General features: G+C 42.5%; 1 protein-coding gene and 2 long non-coding RNA genes across 5 annotated transcripts; 1 reads left to right on the top strand and 2 right to left on the bottom strand.

The window, feature by feature from the left end:
* Positions 1-66: 66 nt before the first annotated feature.
* Positions 67-9,437, bottom strand: gpr157 (G protein-coupled receptor 157). The gene is made up of 4 exons (XM_040047338.1): positions 8,625-9,437; positions 3,470-3,683; positions 1,236-1,430; positions 67-882 (listed from the first exon to the last, which is right to left on the bottom strand). Exons 1-4 carry the CDS (start codon positions 9,005-9,007, stop codon positions 676-678), a joined length of 999 nt encoding a protein of 332 aa, XP_039903272.1. The 5' UTR covers positions 9,008-9,437; the 3' UTR covers positions 67-675.
* Positions 8,747-27,263, top strand: LOC120743648. The gene is made up of 3 exons (XR_005698253.1): positions 8,747-8,848; positions 26,403-26,679; positions 26,876-27,263. It is a non-coding gene; the product is annotated as an uncharacterized LOC120743648 (long non-coding RNA).
* LOC120743646 lies at positions 11,170-19,554 on the bottom strand. Of its 3 annotated transcripts, none has more exons than XR_005698250.1 (3): positions 19,341-19,554; positions 18,084-18,194; positions 11,170-15,758 (listed from the first exon to the last, which is right to left on the bottom strand). It is a non-coding gene; the product is annotated as an uncharacterized LOC120743646 (long non-coding RNA). The 3 variants fall into 3 exon arrangements; XR_005698251.1 differs by having other exon boundaries at positions 19,345-19,554; XR_005698249.1 differs by lacking the exon at positions 18,084-18,194.
* Positions 27,264-27,915: the final 652 nt, after the last annotated feature.

Raw genomic sequence — 27,915 nt, 5'->3', positions numbered from 1 at the left:
ATCTCCAGTGAAAGAGAAGTCAAGCTAACAGTTAGAATAATGCACAGCTCTTTAGATGTGAGTAAATGCATTGCTCCTGTCTTTGCTTCAGGAGTAGTGTATTTAGAGCTTCTGGCCACATTTGTTAATGATACAAAAAAGAAAAACACTAAAAATTACAGTATAATTGTGACCTAAAGCGACAAAGCTTTACCTGTTTCTCTGTTGTTTGTAACATAACCGGGCCAACAAAAGTTTCTCCCCAAATTCACAATACTCGGATACTAAAAAAAACAAACAACAACAAAAATCCTTCACAGTGTTAACCTGAGTACAGTACATGGTAAGCAGAGCTCCTTCAGACCTCCTTCACTTTCTTTGGAAGGGGAAGTGAAATCATCAACACACACCAACCCAAAGAAAAACCAAACAAAACACTTTACCCATGTGACCTACAGAACAATAAATGCAAATAATGCTTCACCTTATGTGTGAATAACATAAAATCAGGCAGCAACACCCCATCACCCACAGTGCAGACACATGACACAGAAGTGCATGCTCCTGCAGAATCTCAAGAAGCCATCGCACGAGCACTTTGTGTAATGAGGGCTCGAGGTGAAGTAGAGAACTCCTCCTCCCTTCATGTCAGCCTCTTTGCTTTGCCTTCATCTTCTCATTGCACCAAACAAAGTCTCATCTGTCGGCGTGGCCTCGTTCAGTGCCGTCTTCTTCTCTCCGGGCAGTTGCGTCCTGCTCGGGTAGCAGCCTGTGCGGGCGCTGCGCCTCTGCTCGACATTGGGAGCAGGATCTGAGCGCGGCGCAGAGGCGCGTGCGGATCGGCTGAGTGAACAAGACGAACATGACGCAGTTGGCTGCTCCCTGCAAGGTGTTGCCAACCCCCTGTGGGATCAGACGAAAGAGGGGTTTCAGATGAGGGCATCATGATGGCTTATTCCAGAGGATTAAAAAGTCTTTATGAGTTTTGATGGCAAATGTCGATTCAAAATGGTTTTATTTTACCATGCTTGTTTTATCGGTCAATAAAACAACACATTTTCATTTATATTATCGTGTTCATAGTGCGTAAAAATGTTTTATGCACACTTACAGTGGCACTATCATGTAATAAAACAGTCCAAACATCATAAAGGCTTCATTTCATTTTCAAGCCATTTAAAAGGAAAATTTACAGTATTTTGAAAATGCTTTGTTACTTTTTAAAAAGGCAAAAAGAGAAAGAAGCGTAAACTCACGTGCAGCGTGACCAGCGCTGGGTTCTGTCTGACATTTGAGTCGGCTAGCAGCAGGATAAAGCGCACCGTGCTCCAAATGCGTAGGACGATGAAGATGATGGGGATGAGCGTGAGCTTCACATCAGCCATGGAGGAGAAGGAGTGGGCGGGAGGCCTGTTGGCCAAGATGGGACGGTACTCAGAGAGGGCTGCATGCTGCGTCAGAGCATCAAGAGTGAGACCATTAAAAGGAAATAAAGAAAGAGAGAAAATGTGTCATCAAGAACATCAGATAACTTTCACACTACTAGGTAGATATTTGAGGGAGATACAGAAACCCTTTCATTACACTATATCATTTTTGTTTTTTTAAAAAAACAACAAGCCAAACTGCAGAAACTAAGTACATCCCGCGATTCAGTAGCTTATAGAACCACCTTCAATAGAAGTTGAAGTAATCATTTTCTGTGTGACTTTATCAGTCTCTAATATCATTGTAGAGGGTTTTGGCCCAATCTTCTACACAATGGTGCTTCCGCTCAGTGAGGTTTGTGGGCATTTGTTCATGCACACCTCTCTTAAGTAAGGTTGAAATCTAGACTTTGACTGGACCTTTGCAGCTGTTCTGTTGGAGATTTGCCTCTGTGCATGAACCTGTTTGGATCAAGCTTTAGCATCCGGACAGATGGCCTCAGATTTGACCCTAGAATATTTTTATACAGAGGAGTTCATGGTTCACTCGGTGACGTCAAGCTGCCAATATCCTGTGGCTGAAAAACAAGCCCAAATCATTACCCATGCACCACTGTGGTTGGTATAACTCGTTAGTGCTGATATGCTGTGTTTGGTTGCAATTGTGCATGTTTGGTGCAACTTTGCATTACTGAGCCGTGGTGCCATGTTCTTTTTTAGAGAAAACGTAGCTTCCTCCTGTTAATCCTTCCTGACAAGCCATATTTGTTCAGTCTTTATGTAATTGTGCTGTCAGGAACTTTAACGTTTAACATGTTAACTGAGGCCTGTAGAGTCTCTTGGGTTGTTTTTTTGTTGCAGTTTCTCTAAGCATGCACGGTCTGACTTTGGGATGAATATTCTGGGACATTCACTCTTAGGAATACTGGCAGCTGTCATGAGGTGATCCACACCTGCACACTGACAAAACTTCTGCTTTCACAGAGGTGCACACACTTGATGAAGAACCATTATTCCAGTACATTTGATGAGGAATTCCTGGCTGCTACTTACCCTCCTAATTCTTTATGGACGCGGTAATCGTGTGATTAGATTCTCACGCCGTTTCTACATTTTTGGCCAGTTTTTGTTAAATAACGACATGGAGCTGTATGTTATGCGTTGTTGTTCATCTGGGGTTTTGCTTACTTCATTTTAACCTGCTCAGGACCAGATGATTGTCTTAACATGTCCTGATATGTAAAACTGAACTTTCTTTTTCCCATGACTGAAAGTTTCTGTTAGGATAAAAGTGCAATATAACAAAGAATGATTTCATCCACAGTCTGACTACCTCTGTAGTGTGTTTCATAATAGTTAGCGTGTTAGGGATAAAGTTTCCTGTCATCCTCTAGGGGAAACAAATCAGTTCCTTTAATGCTCAACTGCTGAAAGTCTGAGTCACAGATACAGGAACTGGGATGCATTGATATTCTGTGCATACATTCCTATAGAAGATTTCAGGCTGTGATCAGTATGTTGTTTGGTTGAAATGATTTATGAGCCAGAATGTTTTAAACAAACTGTATTTCCACTTTATGCCCAGGTGATGATTTTAGCTTTCCAAGACTAAATGCAAATAATGATAGGCCAATACATTTTGGGTTTTTTCCCCTAAAGACAACAGTGTCTCTTTCACTCTCTGACTATGATATTAATCATAATGCAGAAGGCAAGAGGGGAAGTGTAAGATCAGCTTTTTAATGAATAAAGAAACTCGTTCATGATTCACTCTGTCGACCTGAAAACAGCTGATCACCAGCAGATTTCCAATAAAGGTCAAAGGTTCTGGCTGATTACAGATGAATGTAAATAACAGATCCACTGTGGATCGCTCGTACTGAGTACCGGAGAATTAAGAAGGATGATTTTAATGCTTGGCAGGAAAAAGAACTGTGTATCTGCAGGTTTGTTGTGGTTCTTAATGTGTAAACAGATTTTTGAACGCAAAGTGACATATTCAAATAGTCACAAAGCTCTGTGTACACATGACTGATGAATGAGGTCCCTGGTGTCCTCCTCACCGCTATGTGGATGTGCCTCTTGATCAGGATGTAGAGGAAGGGGAGGGTGAGGTACGCCAAGAACTCCCAGATCTTTCCAGTCAGCAGCATCCACAGGACCCGGTCTTGAACGTTGATCCTGACCCAGCACCAGCCCACCGACACCTCTGACGCATCGTAACCAATCTTGTTGAGACTCACAGCTGCAATAGTGATGGCCAGAGGAATTCCCCAGCTGGAACACAAAACAAGGGTCCGGAGAGTAAACACAACAGCTCTGAAGGTCAGAGTCACATTTTTAAACTTTTCCACTGGAGGTTTTTATGTAAATGTTTGACGGGCATGACACCAACACTTGCAGCAAAGACACGTGACAGTGTGTGATAGTAATCTTGCGCTTAAGGCTTTTGTGTGTTACATGGTGCAAACTGCAGAGTCACGGCCAGTTCTGTTGTTGAAGCAGATAAAACCACGAAATGAATTCTGCATTGTTTGCAGCGCTCGTTAGTTTCCCGCCCCCCCCATGAAGCACTTCTCCTCTTATAACACCACTTTAAAAGGTTACTAGATTTTCATTGCAGTATACACAGCAGCAGACCTTTATAAATACCAAAAAGACAGTGCGTGTGTCTTAGTGTATATAAGCCTCCATAAATGCCTCTGTTGTGTGATCTCCAGTTCATTGCAGTATCTGAGAACTCACAGAGAGATTGTTAGGATGACAACGGCAAACACTGCAGTGAGGCATACCCATGGGTGAAAATGTTCCCGTGTCCAAAAATAGATCAATTAAACGATGGTACATCACAGTGAGTCAACTCGTTAACAATCAGTGAAATCATTAACGTGCAGAAGGAAAGTGGACAACAAGGATTAAAATGTGCAAAATAAAAAAATAAAACACTACAAGGGGTCGTCACACTGGGAGGCTCCGCATGTTTGATTGCTGTTTTTACAGTGGAAACAGTGAACCACTAAAATAAACACATTTGTTTTAGCTGTTACATTTTTTTACAAAATTTACATGTTAATAAAGAGAAATATATCTGAAGCACTGCTTGTCAATAAAGTGGACACACAGTACTGTGTAAAAATCTTGAGTCACCCCTCATTTCTTTGTATTTTACTTCAGAGGAGCCAGATTTTCTTGGAATTTTTAAAGTACTCTTGGGCAATAGTTCTCCAGGCTTTCTGAGCATCCTCCAAAGTTTTTTATTTAATTTTTTGGACATTGGCTGTTTTTTCACCCATTTTCAGTCCGGTCCTTGTACCTGAACATTTTCAGAGGAATGCGTTTTTTGTTGTTTTTTCACTTCTTAAGCTACTTAAAAATAACCTATGAGTCATTCAAGCACAAAAAAAGCACGAGACTCAAGGGATGAAAGAGTGTTATGTCTACACATAACAGACAACTTGGCAAAAAACCAAACAAACCCATTTTATATCTTATATATTTTATATCTTTAGGGATGAAAAATGTTTTTATTTCCCAGAGATTTATTAGTAGAAAACTTGACATGGTGCCCCCTTCCCCCTGACTCTTTGGGCTTGAATTGTAAAAAATGAATCTTTCTGGTAGCTCATTGCCCAGACTTTCCTGTAACTATAAAAATTCACCAAAAATGTCCTATTTTATATTTATTTAGAATCCAAAAATGCATGCCCTCTCAGCATGGTGTGCAGTGTGTCCTTCAAAGAAAATGGGGAAACTGGATGAGTGGAGGACAAAAGAAGAAGTGGCAGGCCTAAAACCTATCTACAGCAGAAAGACAGTGTCTGAAGGTCACATCCTTAAAAACGGGCCTGAGAATGCATCTGGTCCTTCATTTGATTCCTCTACTGTTCACTGAAGCCTCACCAGAAATGGTCTCAATGGAGAGGTGACTGTTAAGAAGACATTTTTAAGGAAGGGAACGAAGTGAAAAAGCCAAAATACACAAGAACTGGAGTGAAAAATCTGTGGCAACATGTCTTATGGAGTGATGAATACAAATATGAAATGTTTGGCTCGTGTCATCATCAGTATGTGTGGAGGAGGTCAGGAAAGAGTGTCTACACAACATTGAGGGTCTACAGTCATCTAGATCGGAGGCTGTATCATGGTTGGAGCTGCATTTCAGCCAGTGGCGTTGGAGATGTGACTGACCACAGCTTCGTTTTTCACAACAATAATCTCAAACACCACACCAGTCCAGTAAAGGCATACCTGGATAGAATAACACACAATGGTTCACTATCAGTCATGGCTTCCCCAGAGCTGGACCTCAACATTATTAAAGCAGTGTGTGACCATCTAAAGGTGGCCAACATCCAGAGAAGAGCTTTGAATGTCCTTCAAGAAGCCTGGAGAACTATTCCTGAAGACTACTTAAAGAAATTACAAGAAAGCTGCCTAAGACAGCTCAGACTGTGGTGAAGAATAAAGGCAGCCATACCTAATATTGACTGTCAAGCTTGTTAGAATTGTATAAGGAGTGGGAGTCCCCACCAAGCATCATTTGAAGGTGAGACCTCCTTTTCTAGCAAATGGTCACTATAGCACATGATGTGAAAAGAAGGCGAGATTAGCTGCTGATTTAAAATGACATAAAGCACCACAGGGAACTGTGCTGTTCCCTCTTCTCTTCACCCTGTACACCTCTGACTTCTGCTACAACTCTGAATTATGCCATATTCAGAAGTTTGCAGACGACACAGCCATCATGGGGTGTATCTGGGATGATCAGGAAGAGGAGTACAGATGTCTGGTGAGGAACTTGGAGTCACACAAACCACCTGCAACTCAACACCTCAAAGACTAAGGAACTGGTTGTGGACTTCGGGAGGTCCAGAGCAGGTCCACTGCCGGTTCAGATAGAGGGAGAGGAGGTGGAGGTGGTCAAGTACAAGTACCTCGGGCTGTGGGTGGACAACAAACTGGACTGGTCATGCAACACAGAGCACCTGTATAAAAAAGGCCAAAGCAGACTCTACTTCCTCAGGAGGCTGAGGCTCTTTTAACATCTGCAGGAAGCTCCTGAGGAAGTTTTACCAGTCGGTGGTTGCTGGAGTACTTTTCTATGCTGTGGTGTGCTGGGGGAGCAGCACAGCAAAGAAGGACTCATCCAGGCTGGAAAAACTGATCAGGAAGGCTGGCTCTGTGGTCGGCATGAAGCTGGACACTCTGGTGACAGTGGCAGAGAAAAGGACACTAAAAACAATTGCTGGACATTATAGACAATGCTGGGCATCCTCTGCACACGGCCATAAACAACCAGAGGAGTCTGTTCAGTGACAGGTTGCTTCTCCCAAAGACAAGAACAGACTTAAAAACTCCTTTGTCCCACACGCCATCAAACTGTTTAACTCCTCTCTGGAGGGGAGAGGGAGGGGAGACAGGAGGACAAAGGAGGGGGGAACAACTAAGCTGTAGTGCCTTTTCACTGTGCAATACTTTTTGTTAATAACCAACGGTGCAATAGACTTCAATACTTGAAATGTGCAATTCCCTTGTATTCTTATTCCTATTTATTCTATTTATCCCTTTTGTATATTCTTTATTTATATGTGTCTCTGCATTTATATATGTGTATATATGGTATTCTGCTCACATTCTGTAACTTCTGTTGGTGCTGTGCTATTTGGAAACCGAATTTCCCAGAGGAATCCACCCGAGGGATTAATAAAGTTCTGTCTTTATCTTATCTTATATCTGCATAGTACAGACTCAATTTGATTGATTTTAAGGAATTTTGATAAGAAAAAACAAAAAATGTTTTGTTCTACGGAAGAAAAGAGCAGGGTGGACATGTTTTTGACCATGAAACCAGAAAACAATGAATGTGAGGAAGAGGAGGATGAATGAAAAGCTTTGAAAATAAAATATTGTCTTTTTGGCTGTTATTGAACTCATTTATCCACAAATAAATCACCAAAGTTTCAGTAACAGAAATTCTGACAGTATGACTGAATGTTGTCAGTGATACGTTTTAAGTTGGGGTGTTTTCTTTTTTCTGTTTTTGCTGGTAGTGAAAAAAAAAAAAAAGGCGAGGCACAGTTCAGACGGTGATCTATTGCAGGACAAACACACAGAGACAACCCTTCACACTCACTAATTCAGAATCACCAGTTAGCTTGACTTGTATGTTTGTGGATGGGAAGCTGGAGCACGCTGGCACGCAGAGAACATGCGTACTCCACACAGGACCCTCGCTCTGTGAGGCAGCAGTGCTAACCACAGCACAAACATGTAAATGCCTTTTCAGTGAAGTATGTGGAAAACCCCCCATACGTAAATGGTGTTAACAAAATATCACTTTGAAAGTATTTATTGTATCATTATCTCTTCTAAGTAAACAAACTTTTTAAAAATACAAATGAGGCAAGGCTTTACAGCCCCCCCCTGTAGATCTGCCCCAGAGTTAGGACGACTCTGTAGGCTTGAAGTGTACAAAATAAATGCTTTAAATGACAGAAAAAGTTCTGGTAGCTCATTGCTCAGACTGTCCTGTAATTATAAAGCTGGAAGTTTTTGTTAATTCACAAAAAAGTCCTATTTTATTCATTTAGAATCCAAAATGTGTGCCCTTCTTCACATACAGTGGGCCAGATTGGATTCTTTGCCTGACCATTTCTGGCCCCCGGGGCCTTATGTTTGACACCCTTGGTGTAATGGATTTGTAGGGAGTCCCTTATTCAGTGTTCCTATCCAGAGAAACACACACGGAGGATCCAGGTTGTCCTGGTAACATCAGCTGGTGAGAAAACAAGTGAGCACGTGTCATGCATCAGCTGATTTATGAACATTCGTCACGTGAACTGATCCAATAACTCCATGGTTAATATTTGAAAACTCACTAGGTCCCACCGTGATGTCAGCACGTCACCCCGTTATGCGGTGTAACGTCAGGACGTAGCTTGGCAGTAGACTGGAGTTTTGCGCCAACTTTCAGAGTGTTACAAAATAAAGTAGATGCACGTTAAGTGAGCCAAAGCGGTTTGTGTTTGTGGTCTAATTCCCAGTTTAAAGGAGCCGTTTTGAATGTGCAGCTTTTAACAAGTCGCTGTTCAAAATCTCAGAAAATGTGACGTAAACTCAACTTTAGGGGGGGCAACTGCCGAAATCCCAAGATGCTTCAGGGCGCAGGTACCACCGGAGCAGGTTTAGTAAACAGATAACACTCCGCGGGTTGCTTACCTGACAAAGTGGAACACCAACACGAGGCTGTCAGCGACTCTTTGGTTGGCCCTCACGATGAACACGTACAGGTAAACGGCGATGGCCACGGTCCAGAAGAAGGAGCTGGTGTTGGCGAAAGTGGAAATCGCTCCCTGAGCGACGCACTCCGCCGAGTTTGTGCGGAAGACGCTCCACACTCCGAAGGCGTAGGAGACGGCGGAGAGCCAGTCAGACACCGAGAGGTAAACCAGCAGTTTCCTCGGAGTTGTCCTCAAATCCGACCAAATAATGTAGGTGAGGATAATCAGAGAGGAGCCCAGGAAAGATAGCGCGCACGAGAACAGCACGATCACCTGCTCGAACAGATACACCTCGGTCTGAGTCTGAGTCGCGTTTGCCATCGTGTAGCGCGATCAGGCACGAGCTGCAGTCGTCTCGCGGACACCGCAGTCTCTGTTTGTTTGTAAACACCTTTCTTTTCCCGGCCGAGCGCACTGGTTTTATTCTGGATGTCCCCAGGGGCTCTCCACATTATTTTCCCTTAAGGCCAGGCGACGGTTTAAAAACACTCCGTCCAGTCGAGCCACATGACTTGAAAAAACAAAAAACAACTTCTACTGCTTTTAAGGGAGTCAAGCAAAACTTTTCACCCAGCTTAAAGCCCTCCTTCCCCGCCGCCCCCTCACCAACCGGAACCCAAAGCAGAAGTTAAGTCAGCTGGTAACCTGCAGGCACTCAAAGGGTCTATTTTTGAGTGTAATTGTCTCAGTTTGTGCTGTCCAGCTTTGACATAAAGTGCCGCACACGGCACATGACAGCATGATGAAACCGCTTCCCCATTCCTGTCATGGTTTCGCATAAAAGGATTCGCTGCTCAGGTTAGAAAATGACGTCTGATTTTATTTTAATAACTATTTTGTACATGGAAAAAAAAAGATACACTTCACATAAATATAAGCTGGCGCAAGTGCATTGAATAACAAGACGCATTCATTTTTATATAAATGTATGTAGAAGTTGATAAAAAGTGACTGAATTTTGGCTTCAGAAAGTGCAGTATTGCAAAGTAGGCAATCAAAACACATGAATAGGTGGTGGCACCAAAGCAGAAGTGTCATCAAAGAGCACAGAGGAACTGAATAAATAAAAGCGAAACAAAACATAATTTAAAAGTACATCAGCTGTGAACATGATGGGCAGCAGAAAATTCAAACATTGAAATGTTTTTATTTGAATTATTTGATGATGTTGTAAACTACAGGACATAGATTGCATCTAACAGATATTTTCATGGTTTCACTTCATTCTTCTTTGCAAGGTAAAAAAAAAAAGCATTTAAAATTGTGTATCCAAAACCTCAATGTATTAATCCTCAGGTATACAAAAAAGGGAAAAAGCTGCAAATGTGTGAAAGTGATTAAATCTCAAGCATGGGTTAAATGACTGGTTATTTAAAACACCCAATCATGAATATAAAAGCCTTCATGGGTGAATTTAAATGTAGACAAAGGACCAATTAAATTTTGAATTCACGGTAACCCATCCTGCAGTAAGAGTTGGAATCTCAGCTTTCTGGGGCAATAAGTTCATTTTTAAATAAAAGCATAATTTTGCCTGAAATTACATTTCTATTAGCGATGAGTTCACTGTGCACAGAAATAAAGGAGAAGCTAACAACTAACATCTGGCTTGCCTCCTGTCCCGAGTGCTGATGATTCTTTGGTGGCCTTGTGATTTGCAGTTTACCAAAGAAGTGTGATGTAAAACGGTTTAGAGCCCTCGGAGCGGTGACCTTGTGTCAGAGCAGGACTTTTACTGCTTCTGCATTACTGCAGCCCAGAAAAACCTGCAACCCCCTTGTTTTAGTGTTTGCAGCAGTGCAGCAGAACATTGGTGGGGGGTTTTTTCTTTGTCTTTTTTCCCTTGCAGACTGCAGCAAACTCGGCATCTGCATTATCGCCTGAATCACACCATCGACAGACAGTTTAAGACACTGTTTTGTATCGAGCATCAACAATAACTGTGAGAGATTCTGAGATAGAGTAGAGAAAAAATCAGAAGAACATCGTGTGTGTGTGTGTGTGTGTGTGTGTGTGTGTGTGTGTGTGTGTGTGTGTGTGTGTGTGTGTGTGAGAAAGCCTAAATTAATGTGCACCTGACTCATCTGCACACATTAGGTCATCTTTGGTCACACAGAAATATTCTCATCATGCACTAAATAAAAAGTGTTCTTTTTTTTAGTGTAGTCCAAAGGGCCTTTCTGCAACACTTTTGCATTATTACAAAATTCTTGTGTTAAGTAAGGAAAAAGGAAAATATATAAATCAGTATTTATCTAACTTTATTTATAATGCTCCTTTTCTACAGCAGCAATATGTCACAAATAAAATATCAGGCACATAAATCAAGAATTAATCATATCCACTTTCTTTTTGTTTGTGTGTTACATCCTGAAATATCTGTGGAGCAAATTAAATTAAGGGATCAAAAACATGCATTTGCAACTGAAAAAAAGTCATAGTAAGCCAAGCTGTATTTTCTGAATGAAAGGGCTTTCGTTTTGTCTCAATGAAAAGGGAAAAAAAAGGCAAAGGTTTCACAAATTGGCGCAGCAGCGTTTGATCAAAAGCATGCCGGGAGGTTTGCTTTCAGTCACAAGATGGCAGCAGAAGATCATGATAGTGCAACAGACAGTGTGGAAGTTTGACGCTTTGATCCGTTTTCTAAATATTGCGGAGGCCGTGCGCTCGGTCGATCTCTCCTCAGTTAATTCCCTTAGGAGGGTCGAAAACTTACAGTGCCAGCTCCCAGTTTCCTCTCTCTCAGCTGTGATCCCGGGGCTTCTTATTGCGAAGAATTTCTGCGGCAGTATACTTGCTGATTGCTTCATTCTCACTCCTCACAACAACCAGCTAAGACACTGCCAGAGAAACACCCACAGCAGCCGCGTCCAACCACCCGACTCCGGGCTTGCTCTCCCCAGCAGGGTCCTGACTGGTCTTTGGTGCATGTGTCCACCTGCGAGCCTGGCACTGCTGACGCTTTCCATTCCCAGCTTCGTGGTGATGGTGTTGTTGGTGGTTGTTGGAAGGCAGTGGACCTCACACTGAAAGCCCCCCCCCCTCACCTCGAGGGTGGCGTGGTGCTCTGGCAGCTCTGTAAGAAAGCAGGAGGAAATGTTAGTAGTTGTTCATTAAGTGTATAAGTATAGAGGCCCTTTCTGCTCCCTGACTGAGATTTACACAACTACAACGCACAGACGAGCCCACGTTTCGCTTCATGAAGTGAACCCCCGAGCTTGTTTCCAAACTGATTTCTTGATCTCCTCCTAGCCGGTTTGTGCAGCATCACTTTAAGTGCACACAACTTTGGCAAACACAAACACCCCCGAACTAAGAATAGGCTTGCCATGACTCATGATTTTGCAACAAAAAAGCTCGGTTTGATTTAGCTCTCAACTATTTGTGTGGCTGCCAGCCTTGCTTCTGTTTTTTTTTTTTTTGGGGGGGGGGGTTATGTCTTTTTTTTTTTTTTGTTTGTTTGTTTAATGTAATTTTTTTTACCCTAGCTCCATACAGTGCTAGTCCGTGTTTGTGTACCTCAGGGACCACAGCTAAAACGCTATCAGTTGCGTTTGCTCGCTGCAGTGCTATTTTGGGCTGGCTGACCGCTCCATACTGTCGTCTCCCTGTGGACACTGCTTTGCTCGCAGGACAGCATGGATACTAGAGACCGGTAGGCACATGCTCTTAAACGAAGGAAGAGAGGACGTTCCGTAGAGGGAGGAACGTCTGGAAAACAAACAGTTTGAATTACATCAACTATCCGCTGTTATTGCTTCTGAATTCTGCAGCAAGGCTATTTGTGGCCCTCTGCGTCGGCTTCTGGTCTATCTTGTGACGTACTTTTTGGTTGTATAACTGGAAATTCCAGCGTTTTTATTTGTTGTTTAAGCATTTTGACCTTTTTGAAATTCTAAGAAAGCACTTTATGACGCTCTGAAGCTTCTTGCCTGAAACAAACACAAAATTTGCATTTGTCAGCGTCTGTCTTCACACACACACACACACACATGCACAACTGATGTCCACAGACAAACGCAGAGGTCGCACCTTGACCTGCTTTCACCAAGCAGCTGCATCCTTGTCCCTTTGTGCATTCGCAGCGAGTTAGATGCCGCCTTCGCTGAGCACATGATGACAGGAATTCCTTCCTGTTCAGACCTTGAGGTAATCCTGATACAGGAACGAAGAATGGCAGGGAAAACAAAACCCTGCCTGCTAAATGAATGGCCGGCCGCCCCACCGCCTCTCACAGCAAACAGCAGCGAGCCTCGACTAACAAGCCTTTCCACAAATGCATTTAAAGCCTCAGGCACGGCTCACCTCTCCTCACAGATTTCCCTGTTGTAATATTTCCGTAGTATTGTCCAAACCTGGGGAAAAAAAACCCTTTTTTACAAATATTAGTCAGAGGTGTGGATGAATACTGCTCGAGCGGACTTAGTAAGGGATTTAACCGGATAAATAAATGCTGTTTTGTGGTTTAACCTGTTAAGTACATCTTAATTTAGGTGGAGGGGGATGTGTCCAGACGATGCGGCTAACACTAAATTTTTGTTATTATCACCACATCTGCACAAGCTAAATGAAAAGATAACAATAACGCTTTTCATCAAGTGTTTTCTTTTTTTAGCGTTTTGCTTATTGTGCGTTTTATCTTTGTTGTGGCAAATTAATTGCACTCGGTGTGCACAGGGAGGTGGAGGAAGTGCACAACACGAACAAAATTGCATCTCATTTTCACGTGTGCGCTGTTAGTGATATCAGGTTTTTTTTTTCTTTAATCGTACTTATTATTTCACACCACTCATATCGCAGTACGAGTTGTTTTCTAAATTAATCGACTGCTCATTTAACAAAATAAAACCTTGACAGTAAAGATTTGGGGGAAAAAAGTGTTTTGGTATTTTTTTGGAAGATCAAAACAAAATCATTAATGTTTAATTATTATAAACAAATTAAAGTCTTTTAAAAAATATTTAAAGTTTTATTTTATATTCCCTTAAAAATACCCTTGTTTCTTTTGTAGGAAAAGTGAAACTAAACATTTTTATTGTCCTTTTTGATCCAATATGTATTTTCCTGTTGCTAAATTATGATTTTTTTTTAAATTATTTTTTTTTAATTTGAAAAGGAAAAGCCTGAAAGCTAATGTAAATGAACAAGCCTGGTTTAAGATGTTAACGTGTCATCGATGGCTTGTAAGAGAGCATCATTTGGTCCTTTGTGGTGTAACTAAAAGCTTTAAATATCAGATTAAAATTGACTCGTAAAAACACACACACACAAAAACACAAAAAGATTTGTGTTAGTGTTAGACGTGTGTAATCTGGAGTGTCAAACGTAACATTGCACATGGTGCACATAGCGTTTGCCTCAGAATAGCTTTTGTTTAAATAACCGTGGGACTCTGTAGGTCTACAGTTTCTGACATATTCAGCCTCCAGGCAACAATTTTCCCCAGCAACACTTCACCAAAACACACACACACACACGTGTACAAACCCCAGGCTGGCCTATACTTCCTGCTCATGGTGGATCCCTCTGCTGTCAGGCCTCACGATGTGTAATCCAAACGAGAGAGAGAGAAAAAAAATCACATTCACCCACTTTACCTCACTTCCCCGTTTCTCCTCATGTCACTGCTGCACATTTCTTGGTTGATCAACGCTTCCACAAACCTAATCATCTGATGGCAAACAGTGACATCAGTATGTACTGAAGGGCCGTGCTGCTGAGCAGTTTAACACATGCACAACACGCTCACATCGGCATACATGACATGCGAGCTTAGCCTCTCGTAGTCTTTTTTTTTTTTTAAACTTTTATTTTTAGAACAATTTTAAAACATATTTGGGTTTGAGCTAAATGAATCTACACGCCAAACTGCAGTGTGTTAATAATTAAATAGAACAGAGTCTCACACTCAGCTTGCACTACCCCTGGTTGCCAGAGAGAGGGGGAAAAAAAAAGAGTTTCCCCAGTAACTATCTTCCTGCTTGACCACACACAACTAAAATACACAGATCATAGCGTGTTGGACACTAAATGATTATCACCTGAGTTCTCGGGTGATTAATGTATTTGAGTTTTTACAGTAGGGTTTATCGGCGCTGTGTGATAATGTGTGCCAGCGTGGACAGACTGGCCTTCGTTTATCTGCTTCTCTGTGTACACTGTTCCTAATCTCATTTCGCTTCCTGACTGACATGCTGATGACACTTGTTTTCTGAGAACCAGGGCCGCTCGAATCGTCTGTCACACCGTCCAGTCGCAAACTCGAATCAGATCCCGCTAGATACAAATCACTTCTGAGAAACGAGGACCTGTTATAAAGCCTTTCGCTCTCGGCTCTCTTGGGGCTTTTCAGGAGGGGAAAGATGCGGCCTGCTGGGTCTTCTGTTGGAAAACTGGCTTTCATTATGAATACCAGAGAAAACGATAACAAAAACAGCTGCCCTTCTCCGTGAGGATCAAGACGAGATGATGAAAGGGTCACTCATCCTGCCACTGTGCAACTGGGTACTGTGTTTGGGTGTATCATAGCTTTCGCTAACCCTTTGTGTAGTCACCATGGGATTAAGCCAGCATCAGAACTCAAGCTTGGACGCTTCTACTACTTGCAGTGGCTTAAATTATCGTTTTCTAATTTAGATTTACAGGCTGATCTGAAGGCCTCAGCCTGGCATCATTTTAATTCCCCTGAACTAGTTAGTGTTTCTGAAAATTTCACTCAGTTTCAGCAGAAGTGCACAGGTCCTCAGAAGTGTTCAGCTGTAGCATTGTTTTGTATGTCAGAGGCATCTGTTTACACACAGTTTGGACACTCACCAGTTAGCCAGGCAGCAGCAGAGGTCCACCATCCAGCGTGATCTCCAGCGGGTGCACTCAACGTGTTGGCATCAACAGGAGTCTGTTCACAGGCTCTCCCGATGTGTGGGTCACTTCACTCTGGAAAAAATGTTGACCACCAGCCTCTTGCCTCTCCTCCTGTGGCTGCCTCTCTCTCTCTCTGTCTGTTCAGTCAGGCAGTACAACAAGTCAAGGCATGTTCCAACACGCCACCAACAGCCGGGCTGGATGTATGAGCCTGCACAGGGGGAGGAGCAGAGGATCAGAGAGGGGGGAAACCCAGAAAAGACCCAGCATGACTCAGCCTGCTTCGGTCAGTTAGCATAGCTTTCAGTCTGAGCACTTTAACACATGAGTTATTCTTCGAAGGTGCATTATGACTTATTCTGTGTGACATGCTTAAGTCATTTAAGTCAGAATCAGAGATGAGGAGATGCTCTAATGGGTGACGACTGCTGAAAATGTGTTAGACAGAGGAGCGCTTTTTTAAAAAACTGCTCTGACTTCCTGGCCCACGTCTGGCTGCAGGCGGTGACTGCTTTGTCTTTTCACTTTCTGTGTCCTGCCGGTGGAAGCAGCTCAAAATGTCTCTGTCCCAACCTCCCAGTCTTTGTCAGCTGAAGCTGAATTTAGATTCAAGTAGATGAAATGTCTTTTACAGAGCTGCTGTTCACCCATGCTCTTATTAGCAGTTAGTCCTACTTAATCTTTAGCACAGATGAAAAAATAGTTTATAGCATACTAATAAAAGATGCTGATTCATTAAATCTTCGTTGGGTTTTTTGTTTTGTTTTTTCCAGTAACTCAGCGGGTCACATCAATTACAGATGAAGTCCGTCGGCATGAATTATGAAACTGCAAAAAAATCACAGAGAACGCATCAGCAAAGATATGAAACGCTGTGAAATATTAATTGCTTCCTGAAAAAGTGACATTTTTTAGTGAAATCAAAATTTCTAAACTGTTTATTAATGCAGCGAGAAAAGAAAAGGTGCAGTATACAAGTGTGCTTTACGTGTCCATTTATCTGCTGACACATTAAACTGCATTAAATGTGCAGAATCATCAGCATCCATGAGTGCTAATTATTCAAACCTGCTTTGCTGTTAGCTGGGGTTTTTTTTTTTCGTTACTAGAGCAGGCCTGATGCCGGTTCATCACTGCTGTAGTGGAAGTTGATCACTAGGCAGATTCTGGGAACAGCGGTAGGAGCCAGCTCAGCAAAACTCACCTGCTACTATATGGTCTGAGTTTGGCTGCCTGAGCATCTCTGAAGCTGCACTGTACATCAGTGCTGCTGCTCTTCACTGCAGCCTGTCAACAGACTGATGACCTTATCAATGAAAGAGCAAAGTCACCGCGATGTTACGCCCTGAAAGAGCTCAAAGCACTTTTGGCTCGGCTCGGAGCCTCGTCTTTGCCCACCCCTTAACAGCAACTAGAGAGGCAGCTTTGTAAAAGAGCAGACGAGGTTCATTTTCCTGCCGTTAGCTGCCTTAATTTATTGGAAGTGGTGTTGCGGCACCGCGCAGAAGTATTTTCACAAAGTGCCGGCAGTAGTTTCACCAACTGACTTGGCTGATAATTTATGCAATTTACTCATGAGTGAAATATGGGTAACCGGTGACGTAGCCCCGCTTACTGGAACGTATCCCTGCACTTCAGTACAGAACTGTAGTTATTCATCCTCCTACCTGCAACAGACTGCAGCTGAAGCCTGAGATTTGCATCTGTGTCAGTTTGGGATGGGGGGGTGGGAGAAGGAACCCCTAGCCCAGCAAGTTCAAAGCTTGCTGCATTGATTACATCATCGGAACTGGAGTGCTGGAACGGGACAATGCACCATCAGAGGGGAGGGAGGGGGGGGGGCAATCGGCTAATCTCACCAGTGCCTCCCTGTGGTGCTCCATGGGCAGTGTGTGGGGGTGGGGGGGGGGGTCTTTCCCTCTCGCTCTCTCTGCCTCTGTCTCTAAGCTCAGTCCAGCACATTGCAGGACGGCCTGCTCTGCCATGCAGGGTCATGTGACATCAGGACTGTCTGAGATTTTCTGAGAGGGAATGATGCTCTTTGGTGTATTTCCTCCTGTGTGTGTGTGTGCGTGTGTGTGTGTGCGCACTCTTGCATGTGTGCCATTACAGGCCAGCACTGCAGGAACTCAGCTGCTGCAGGACACTGCAGGATTGCTGTTCTGCTGCTGGCTCTCTGTCTCCTGCTTCTCTCTCTCTCTCTCTCTCCTTTCTCTATTCACTCAAGCAAATTGCTCAAGGAGGATGGTGAGAGCATGTGCTGCATACTTTTTCAGCAGGGACGGAGGGGTGGGGGGTGCGTGGCTGAGAGAGAGGAGGAGGAGGAGGGGGCAGAATCACAGAGGTGCAAAGCATGCCGGTGAGGCGCTCTGCTGGGCAACTGTACCTCTGAGAGAGACTACAGTAGAGAAATTGGAGATGAGGAAAGAGGAGGAGGAGAAGGAGAGAAGGTGGGAGGTGGGGGGAGGGCAGAAGCGAGGTGCAAGGAACATCAGGTGAGTGCGGCAGTTCCCTTCGCTGGCAGTGTAGCACCCACCCTCAGAGAAAGTGTGAGCAGGAGAACTGCAGATGTTCCGAGATGATGTCAAGCTCCGGATGTAGCACAGACCCTTTAGTACAGTTTGTGATCATCATTGTGCCCGTCTGCCTGCAGTGGGGAGAAACAGAAAGTCCAGAGAAACGCCTTGGACTCCAGCCTCACCAAACTGACAATGCAGGGCCGGCTTTTTCAAGGTCTTAGCACAGTTACCCGAGGTGAACTCAGAGCTGACCGTGTAGCCAAGTGAATTCACCATTCACACCTTCCATACTGGTTTCCAAGCATTTGTAATACTTTGACTTTTATAAGAAGCTTTAACCCCCATAAACAATTTATACATTGTTTCTGAAACAGAGATGCTGCAATGAAACAAAAGTAGCAACGTCTTCTTTTAGAGCAAAGTTGCTGAAATATTGCTGCTGCAACGATAGAAAAGACTGGTCCTGCTCTAGGACGTCTTTTAAAAGACAAAAACTTAATATCTAAATGAAACAGAAAGCATTCATCTTCCACAGTTTAGTGCCAAAGTCTCTACAGAGTAGCACTCTGATGTGAAATCCCCTTATAGGATGGCAGAAAAGTCCCAGTAACTACAGCACAACTTCATGACTGCACCACAGCTCCCCTGTCCCAAACAGGCCACTGTAGCCTCATTCTCATTTCCCCATTTAGCACTCAGACACTCACACAGTCCAAGATCCCTGAAAAATCCTTCTCACCAGTTCCCAGCATCATACTTGCAATGAAAACACGCTGGTTAACATAAATGCACAGCTAGCCGAGAAAAGTAGAGCTCAGGCTGCCTGTCGTCTTCTTAAAAGCTAGGTCAGCAAAGATGAAACTCTCCACTGGTGTGGAGAACTCTGCATCCTGGTGAGTTTTTTTTGTCCTTGTGTCAAATAGCGAGTCCTCTGGACCAGCCGCTATCTGACACGCTGGCTGCTATTTCCAGCCTGTACCATGTGTTAAACATGGATGAGGGAGCAGTGGAGCCTGACTGCTAACTGACTGGTTTTCTGGCAGACTGCTGCCTGGTTTAATGCTGGTGCAGAGGAGGCTGAAACTGATGAGACAGAAGCCGCCAGGAGCTCTAACACTGCAGGCATGCACACCGACATACACATATCAACTCCTGCAAGGCTCATTTATTATTATAATAATAAAAAAAAAAGTATACAATCCTACAGAAAGAAGAGCCCATCATAGAAGAAGGCAAACAAGTTAAATAAGACTAGAGAGGAAAGGAAGGTATACCTACGGACGAGCCTCTGACCGCATCTCTCACACAGGAAGGAGAGGAGGAAAACTTCTCTGCACTCACTCTGAGCCTCCTGGTTGCTGGTGATGTGCTTTCATGGCGCGGCAAACTTGACTGCAGCATTGCCTCCTGAACAGAATGACATTGTTTGCTCTCTCTCTCTCCCTCTCTCTCTCTCTTCCTTTCTCCTCCTCCTCTTCCTCCTCCTGTACACGCTTGCTCCCCCTCCTCTTCTTTGCACGCTTGCTGGCAGCATAAACTGCACAGCTCAGCAGTGTTCCCCCACTGCCGCAGCAGATCCTGCATGAGCTCTGCGTATCTGAGTGGGATGGGACTTTTAAAGGGGAACGCAACCTCCAGGGTCAGTGTGTGTGTTTGTGTGTGTGTGTGTGCGCTTATCCTCAGTCCGCCCTCCTCTCCTCCATGTACCCCCTCAGCAAACCTTCCTCCTCGTCGACACCCCCGGGAATCATCAGTGTAAAGGACTCCTCACAGGAGAGACCCCCCCCCCCCCCCACCCACACACCTCCCCACCACCCCCTCCGCCGCACACATAACTCGCCATCCTCTTTTATTCGTTTTCACACCACAGCAAAAGCTGCTTTGAGATATGAGGGTGCTCAAAACCTCAATGAGGAACTGTCCCTGCTCCACGCAGAGGCCATCTCCCCCTTGTCACAGTATCCAACATCACTGAAATCCAATTTCCTCATAAACACACACACACACACACACAAATAAAAATAAAAACCTGGGAGGATGTCCTCAGGTATGGTTTGAAAAATGATGACGTTTAAAGAATGTTTAATTAATCTGAGATCACTAAATGTGAAGCCGTTTGAGTGAATTAGGAAAATCAGTGCTTTTAAATCAAATTTGTCATCTGGTTTTATTGGGGGAAAAGTTGCGTGATTTATTATAATCTAACCAGTAACTAAGAGCAATTTTTCAAGCCAGTACATAAACACAAAGCACACCAAATGCGTATGGGAAACGGTGTCTCCGGGCATTATGATGAATGAGTAATAATCACACAGGCAGTAAATTAATGCATTCATTTCAGAGCTCCCCCTCTCTCTCTCAAAGTTGTACAGTTCTTCTAGGTACAACATTTCCTTCGGTAAAATGTCCTTAATCTGCAATCCCTAATACCTACCTTTCATTACCCAAGATGCACTGCTCCACTGGTGCTATTCTGCAGTGCGCTAAAATATAGAAATATCTTGACCAACCGAATTTGTCTCTTGTGCGTTGCACAACTCTGTGAGAGTGAGATCATCCATCATTCAGTCAGACATTGAGGTTGAACTTCTCTTTTTGCACTCCTTATGGAAACGCGCCTGGTGTTACACTTCCCGGCTTTCAGCGATGACATTTGCAGCGCGCTGCACGGGCAGTGTACAGATAATGGTGCTTCTGTTTGAAAGCGTTTCGAGGCATCAGCGTCTTGGCTGTTCTCTGCAGCAGTGCAGCGCTGTCTGCTTCCAACTGCAGCAGCAAGTTTTTTTGTTTTTTTTTCCTCTCTCCTCCAATATGACTTGGGCCCCAAGTTGCACCCCGTGATCCCACATTTTGTGGAGGAGAATGAGGAGAACTGCATACATCTCACGTTAACCTTGACTCTGTGCACTCAAAGGTTATGTGTAGCAGTTTTAAGCATATTAGAGTGTGTGTGTGTGTATTATATGAAAGGATTCTCGTTAATTTGCCTGTATCCTCTGCTTTTATTAAGACACAGTTATTTGCACAGATTGCTGAATCAGCAAAATTCATGTAATGCAATATTGGGAATCAGCTGCCGATATCAGTCAGTGTCCATATCTGCATCAGACGAGCACTGTTATCCATCAGCTATGGGCAAGCACTCTCTGCATGTACCATCTGCATTCAGTGCTGCAGCTGCATCAGTCTGCTGATCCTCGCAGCATCCATCCTCTCGTCTGTACTCACTGACACCGGGGAAAATGCCCCTGCTGGCATATCTCTCACATACCCCACGCCATTTTCAGTAATGGCATCCCTTATAATGAATAAGCCATGAGGAGGGGCCCTTTTACATGTCCTATTAGATTACCTCTGTATGCTTTACCTGGCTACTGTCACTTCATCGCCTTTGCTTCTCCACTTGACTTAATATTCTCTGACGCTGTCCCAGCCAAGGACACAGTGGGGAAATATTTGTAAAGCCTCACAGATTATGTGAGCGTATAAATTCAAAGTTGTTTCATCTATTCGGTATGCTTAGTTCAGTGGACGTGTGAATACACTCTTGCAGAAGACTTAATCAATTTTAGCAACTAATTGCCTTTTTGGTTCTTTGTGCCACAGCAGCCGGTCGTCTTTTAGTAATTCTTTGACTAAACTGAGGTTAACGCTAAACCGTGAGAATAAAGGTTATCTGTCAAGTATCTTGACTCCCGCAAATAATGGAGCAGGCTGTAACGCTTGCCTGGTGAGTTTATGTGCGTTTTTTTTTTTTTTCTTTCTTTTTGCCATTCATAGCTCATTCCTCAGCTTCATTGATCTGTCCGGAAAAGATAATAGACACATTGATTCACAAGCTCAGCAGCCTGCTTGGTTTACACATCAGTTCAGAGTAATTCTCAGTAGTCCTTAGTCAAAAAGCAGAATTGCCTTGACTGAGGACAGACTTCTTTTGGAGGTGTAGATTTACCATCTTTTCTGTGAACACCTTGTTTCGTTTGGTTTTTACAGCACAGCAAAATTCTGAGCATCTGACAAGATGCAGCAAAAAATAAATAAAAAATACAGAAATCTGGAGCGTAGTTGGAGTTGAATGCTATGTTAGAGGGTTTTAAGGTGGCGTAGGAAACGTGACATTGCTGATGAAAACTGGACTCAGGAAGGAGGTTGAGGCGAGCTGGCAAAAATCTCTGCTCACTTCAGTCAGTCAGTCTTACGGAGATGGACTGAATGCAGCGTTCCTGACTTCGTAGAATAAGGTGGTGTGTTTGACTGCACCAGTGCTTCTTTGCTGACCTCATTTTGTAAAGCTGATGAGATTCCTCCCAAGGCCAAGTCGAGTGAAAAAGACACTGTTAATGACACAACAGATCAAATGTGGTTATACTGGAAGGACTGTAAGCACGCACAGGGACAAACACACTGTGAAGTGTGAATTCCCGGCGAGTGGAGCGGTCCAAGATATCTTTTATTTCCTGATACGGATTTTGAAAGAATCTCTTACAGTATTACTAACCCCCTGATATTAAAGATCCCGATTTGAAGGCCGAGCTTGATATGTGAAACATATGAAGTGCAGGGTGTCATCAGTTTCTCCCTCAGTATGAGAGAGATGGTAGTACAGGGCTGTGATGGATTGATATAATAGCGAGAGGCTGAACTTGTGACAGCTGGCTGCTCTGTTGTGAATGAGCGGCAGCTCTGTCAGCTGTCAGTGTCAGCACCAGCCAGTCTGCTCTCTACACTGGCGCTGGAGCAAAGCATAATGCCCACATCAGCCTTAAGAGGGAGAGACTGCAGCTGGAAAGTCTCGATTAAGCTCTCATACAGCTATAATAATTTCAAGCATGCCCGTGAACAACCCAGTTTCCGTAAGATCTGGCATGCCACGCAGAATGTAAATAAAAACAGATTGCAGTGATCTGTTTAACTGGAAATACCTCAAAGAGCACATCAGAAACTGAAACTAAGATAAAACACACATGATGTTGCACTATTTAACAACTAATTACGTTTATAAGATTATGAAATGAGCATCTTGTGAGGCTGATCTATTTAACCTGTATGTAATCGGGCACTTTAATATTCTCATTGAGAATGAAGGTCCATTCACAAGAATACAATCAGCAGGCACAAACAAGAGAACAGAAGAACAAAGAATGAAGAAAACCATCAGTAATATAGTTTTAAGATCTCAAAATTGGTCCCTATTTCGAAGCCAGTTTGGAGATTGTGTGAAATATAGTAACTGTATCAAGGTTAGTGTAAACAAGTTAAGTATTTATTGGATTATGAGCTGAGGTTAGTTTATTTAGCTTGAAAAAGACAAGAGATGCGAGGTAGTTTGGAAGCTTCAAAGGCCTCATAATGTGACAATAAGGCGTCTGTTTATTCTTCGCTGTAAGGAAACACGCCCATCCTCTTGATACAGTAAAAAACAAGGAGTGTGAAATTTGTGGTTAGTGATTAAAAAAAATAGGGTTTAACTGCTAGAGTGTGGATGGGGCAGCAGGATGACACAGAACACGTCCTTAACTTCCAAACTAATCTTATTTGATACGTGAGTTTTTGAGACTTCTACACCGTCAGACCTATCAAACCTAAATAAATTGCACAATACATTTTAAGCAAATACCAGTTGTAGCAAATACGGTACAAATTAAAACTCATGTATACTAATTCAGATCTATTTTTTTAAACCTTTGTTAGAAGGTCCAATAAACACTCCATTAAGAAAAAAAAATCTGGCATTCGTTTCATGGTTCAGGCTTTAAAGGGTTAAGATCCAGCACTCCTTCGAAGAGTGTGTGGGCAAATCATGCTTCTCAGTGTGAAATTGCTAATAACTTGGGGATTTCGTCATCTTTGTTACACATAATTTAAAAAAAAAAAATCCAAAGAAGCTTTTCTCTCTCTATCCACTGAACGAATGGCAGTGAAAGCTCTACTGGGGGCACAGGTTTGGGGACACACAAGGTGTTGAGTCATGTGATGAAATAAGAGCAGGTCTTGCTTATTTCTGCACGAAAATACCAGACCTGAGTCTGCACACCAGCGTAACACAATGTGCTGTTTAAAGAAGAGCCAATGCCTCTTAAGTAGTATTAAACATGCCCCAGTCCCCAGATGTTAATCAGACTATCTCATTATTATTATTATTATTTTTACTAACTTCAATTAAATACAGTGTCTGAACTTTTTAAGTTTCTGTTTGATTGCCATATTTTTTAAGACGAACAAAAATAAAATACATGGATTTTTTTTTTTTAGGGGGGGGGGGGGGGGTTACCATTTGACTATGTCTTTGAGAAAAAAAATAAAACAAAAAAAAAGCAATGTCATGTAAATGCCTAAAATTCATACCTGTAAATATAACATTTCACAACTAAATTTCTATATTTCTTTATGGGAAGAAATTAAAGAAGCTGATACAAAAACATCACCATGAAATCATCCTAACATCCTGTGTTGGTGACGTTATGACTGTCCTCTTTGAGACACTGTTGTCTTCATGTTTTTGAACAAAACCAATGGGTGTCCATAATTATGTGTGCGTGTCCTGTTCATCTTGCCTGCAGCCTGTTGGTGTGGCCTTTTTTTCACTTGTTTTGTGCTGGACTATATTCTGCCTTCCCGGTTTTTGGAGGAGCGCTCCATATCCTCCATAACAAGTGTGTCATATAGAGATCTGTGCTGTCTCTTGGCCTACATTCACTATTGCCATTTGTTACTGCCACAAACAGGTAACACAAAGGGACAAAGATATATAATGTATAGGTTCCTCCAGAGTGGCCTGTTGATGTGTTTATCTGCCTGCGACCCATTTTAGCAGCAGAAGCAGGGGCAGAGGCTCCGGGGTGATTCTTCACATTTTCACTGTCTTCACCAAAAGAAATCCACGGCTAAACGAGTGAGTGTTAAACAGAAAAAGCCCGACTCAAAATCAGAGGTAGTCTAGGAGGAAGAAAGGTTAACATTATTTTTACTGATGGCTTTCATTTATATGATCTTCTCGATCTATAAAGAAAAGGAAAATATTTAAATTAAGTGAATGTCTCTATTTAAAAACAAACAAACAAACAAAAAATTCATGATGTGATATTATAGTATATAGTATATCAGAAATCTGTTCACTATTTTTATTACAAATTATATCAGTAAGGAAGCTGACTAAATATTCACTGATAATTTATGGCAAAGGGGTGGGATTAAATAAGTGTATACTTCTTCCCACTCCCTTTCAACATGTAAATTAATCAGAATGTTTTTTTGTATGTAATTTGTATAGTATTTTTTTTCTCTCTTATTTCTTTTCTAAATGTACTTGTATATTGTTCACATGTTGAAATAAATTACCAATCAATCAATCAATCAATACTGCTTTTAGTCTGCTTTTTTTTTTTTTTTTTTGTTAAATTTTATAGCTACACCGAATTAAATCGACATTATACACTATTTTAATTACAGCGCATTACTCCCACTTCATGTGTACTATTGATAAAAACTCCACACTCATTTCAAGTCTGCAACAGTTAGTGTTCTTTAAAGTGTACACAAATTAAATAAACGAATTGAAAAACAACCAAAAATTCATTGCTTGCTTGTCTGCTTTCCCAGTTCTTCCCATTTCTGAGCCTGCTTGTAGTGCTCAGCTGCAATCCCTGATGAAAATCTTCAAAATGAATCATGGACATATAGTTTTGTTTTTTTTTAATAATAAAATTGGATCAGCAATTTTCTGAAACAGATGGGACTGTAGTTTTTTACTCAAACAGGAGTAAGCACCGGATATTTGGAAACTATTTTCATCCACAGATTAATTAACATTTGGTATTTCTGGCAGCCTAACACTGCATGTGCGCCTGAATTCATTTCTTTGGTTTTTTTGTGACCGTTGTAGAGACAATAAAAGTGTGGCTCGTGTTTTATGACAATGAACGCCTATGGCTCAGAGGAACGCTGGACCCTCTTAACACACATGCAGTAGTTGGATTAAATTGTTGCTTTTTTCCCCCTCAACAGTAAAGGAAATTTAAAATATCCCCAACAATGATTTAAATACGGAGCATCACATTAATATTGTCTTTAAGCTTTGTCTGAAAACTCGTCATTATTGTCTTCGCTTAATGAGTCAATATCTTGCGTTACAGTGAACACAGCTTTGATATTTAATTGTATATTTTTATCTACAACTATTGCACACTGCTAACAACCTGACAGCACAAGGGTGTTATAACACCTTCATCCACTGTAGGCTTTATTCATGCCAGCCATTATTTTATGCACCTGATGAGCCAGATTAGAAAATATGGTTTCATTTCACTGATTCGTGTTTATAATTTCTTGCCATGTAGATGTCTGCCTGTCAGGAAAGAGTTGCCGCTGCAGATTTCCAAATTGGATGGATACCATGCTGAGCTCGTGGATGCACGCTTGCCTTATGGAGGCAGCCAGGAGAGCCTTAACCACGCGAGAGTCTGCTCCTGCCATCTGCCGAACCGCTGTGTGACTGATGAGAAGGGCTGGTGCGAGTCCTGGATACTTTCTAATGAGCAGTGTGAGCTGATGCCGGCCTACACCTCATCAGACACCGGTCACTTGCAGGCTTTATCTCCAGTTGGGATGCGCACGGTGAGCTTTGCGTCTAGCACCAAACATGCACAGCAAATATTTCTGAGATTAATTTCTGATGAATACACTAATCAGTTATTCAAATATCCCCTAGGATGAAATGGTTACCTTAGAATAATGCAGATCTGTCTGCAGTTACTGCAGTAACCCTCTGGCTGAGCTTATTTTGTTGAGAAAAACACCATTTAATCTGCAGATCACCCAGGAAGGCTATCATCCACCTGGGACCCCTCCCCGGAGGTGTGCCGTTCCACTGCTGATTGCCTCTCTGTTTTAGCAGCAATGCACCATTCAAGTCTGCAGGCAACTTGACAAATGAGCAGCGACCTGAGCAGAGGGGATGCTTATACTGCACCACACATCCTGTCCCATCCACATCCTCGCGTCCCGCAGTGGTTCACCTTTCCCAGCCGATGCCCTTTCCTTATTGTAACGCTGTAAGTCACACATGTAGAGTACATGCTTAAATTCATGCTTGCTGATTCACGTACACACAAAGACGCTGCTTAAAGAGCGTGTAAGTGATCAGAAGCCTATGTATTTTCTATTCTTTCTTCTTCATATATGCTAGGCTGCCCAAATTGATCGTGTAATTTTTCATCATTTGGCAGAAAATGATAAACTGGAACTGGAACGTAAGCACATAAAAATAAAACATTTTCCCCAAACTTTAAAGTGTGCCGCTTTTCTTTCTTTATATTTTTCTTTTACATAATTTTAAAGTCACATTCTTTTAGTTTTGGACCTTTATTTTGACAAGAAAAGACATCTGAATTATAGCTGCAGTGATGGGAAAAACAGCAGCAGGCGTTTCTGACAATTTATGTCATCTTCTAAATAAAGTGAATATCCAATTACCTGCGATGTTAGGAGATGAATCTGTTGGAAATACAAGTGCGATTAGAAGCTTGTATAGCTAAACATAAAAAAGGGAGACCATCGTTGTTAAAAAGTTGGGGGGGGGGGGTCTACTTTTGCTAGCCAGACATCACTATTCACAGACTGAATTATGTTCCAAACCTCACTGTCTAAGCTCATTTCTTTAATAACCGATACAGATAATTTTTTTTATTGCTGCGTAAGGATTTCTGCTTTACAAAAATGGACTCTGCTGGTTTTAAATTGCAAGCAGTCCTCTGAAACTTGAGTAGTCTTCTCACCTACAGCCATGAATCTATTTAAGTTCTCAACCTCCAGTACACTGAAAGAGGTGTAAGCAAAAAAGCCATCAGGAGA

This window comes from Simochromis diagramma, unplaced genomic scaffold, assembly GCF_900408965.1.
Source record: "Simochromis diagramma unplaced genomic scaffold, fSimDia1.1 OVJJ01000387.1, whole genome shotgun sequence".
Taxonomy (NCBI): domain Eukaryota; kingdom Metazoa; phylum Chordata; class Actinopteri; order Cichliformes; family Cichlidae; genus Simochromis; species Simochromis diagramma.
Note: the sequence above shows the minus strand (reverse complement) of the source record. Positions and strands in the feature narration are given on the sequence as shown.

Coding starts and splice junctions, on each gene's coding strand:
- gpr157 (XM_040047338.1), bottom strand. CDS start 9,007: ATGGCAAACGCGACTCAGACTCAGACCGAGGTGTATCTGTTCGAGCAG. Junction 1,431..3,469: donor AGAGGCACATCCACATAGCG/GTGAGGAGGACA, acceptor GCTCTGACGCAG/CATGCAGCCCTCTCTGAGTA. Junction 883..1,235: donor CAGCGCTGGTCACGCTGCAC/GTGAGTTTACGC, acceptor CTGATCCCACAG/GGGGTTGGCAACACCTTGCA.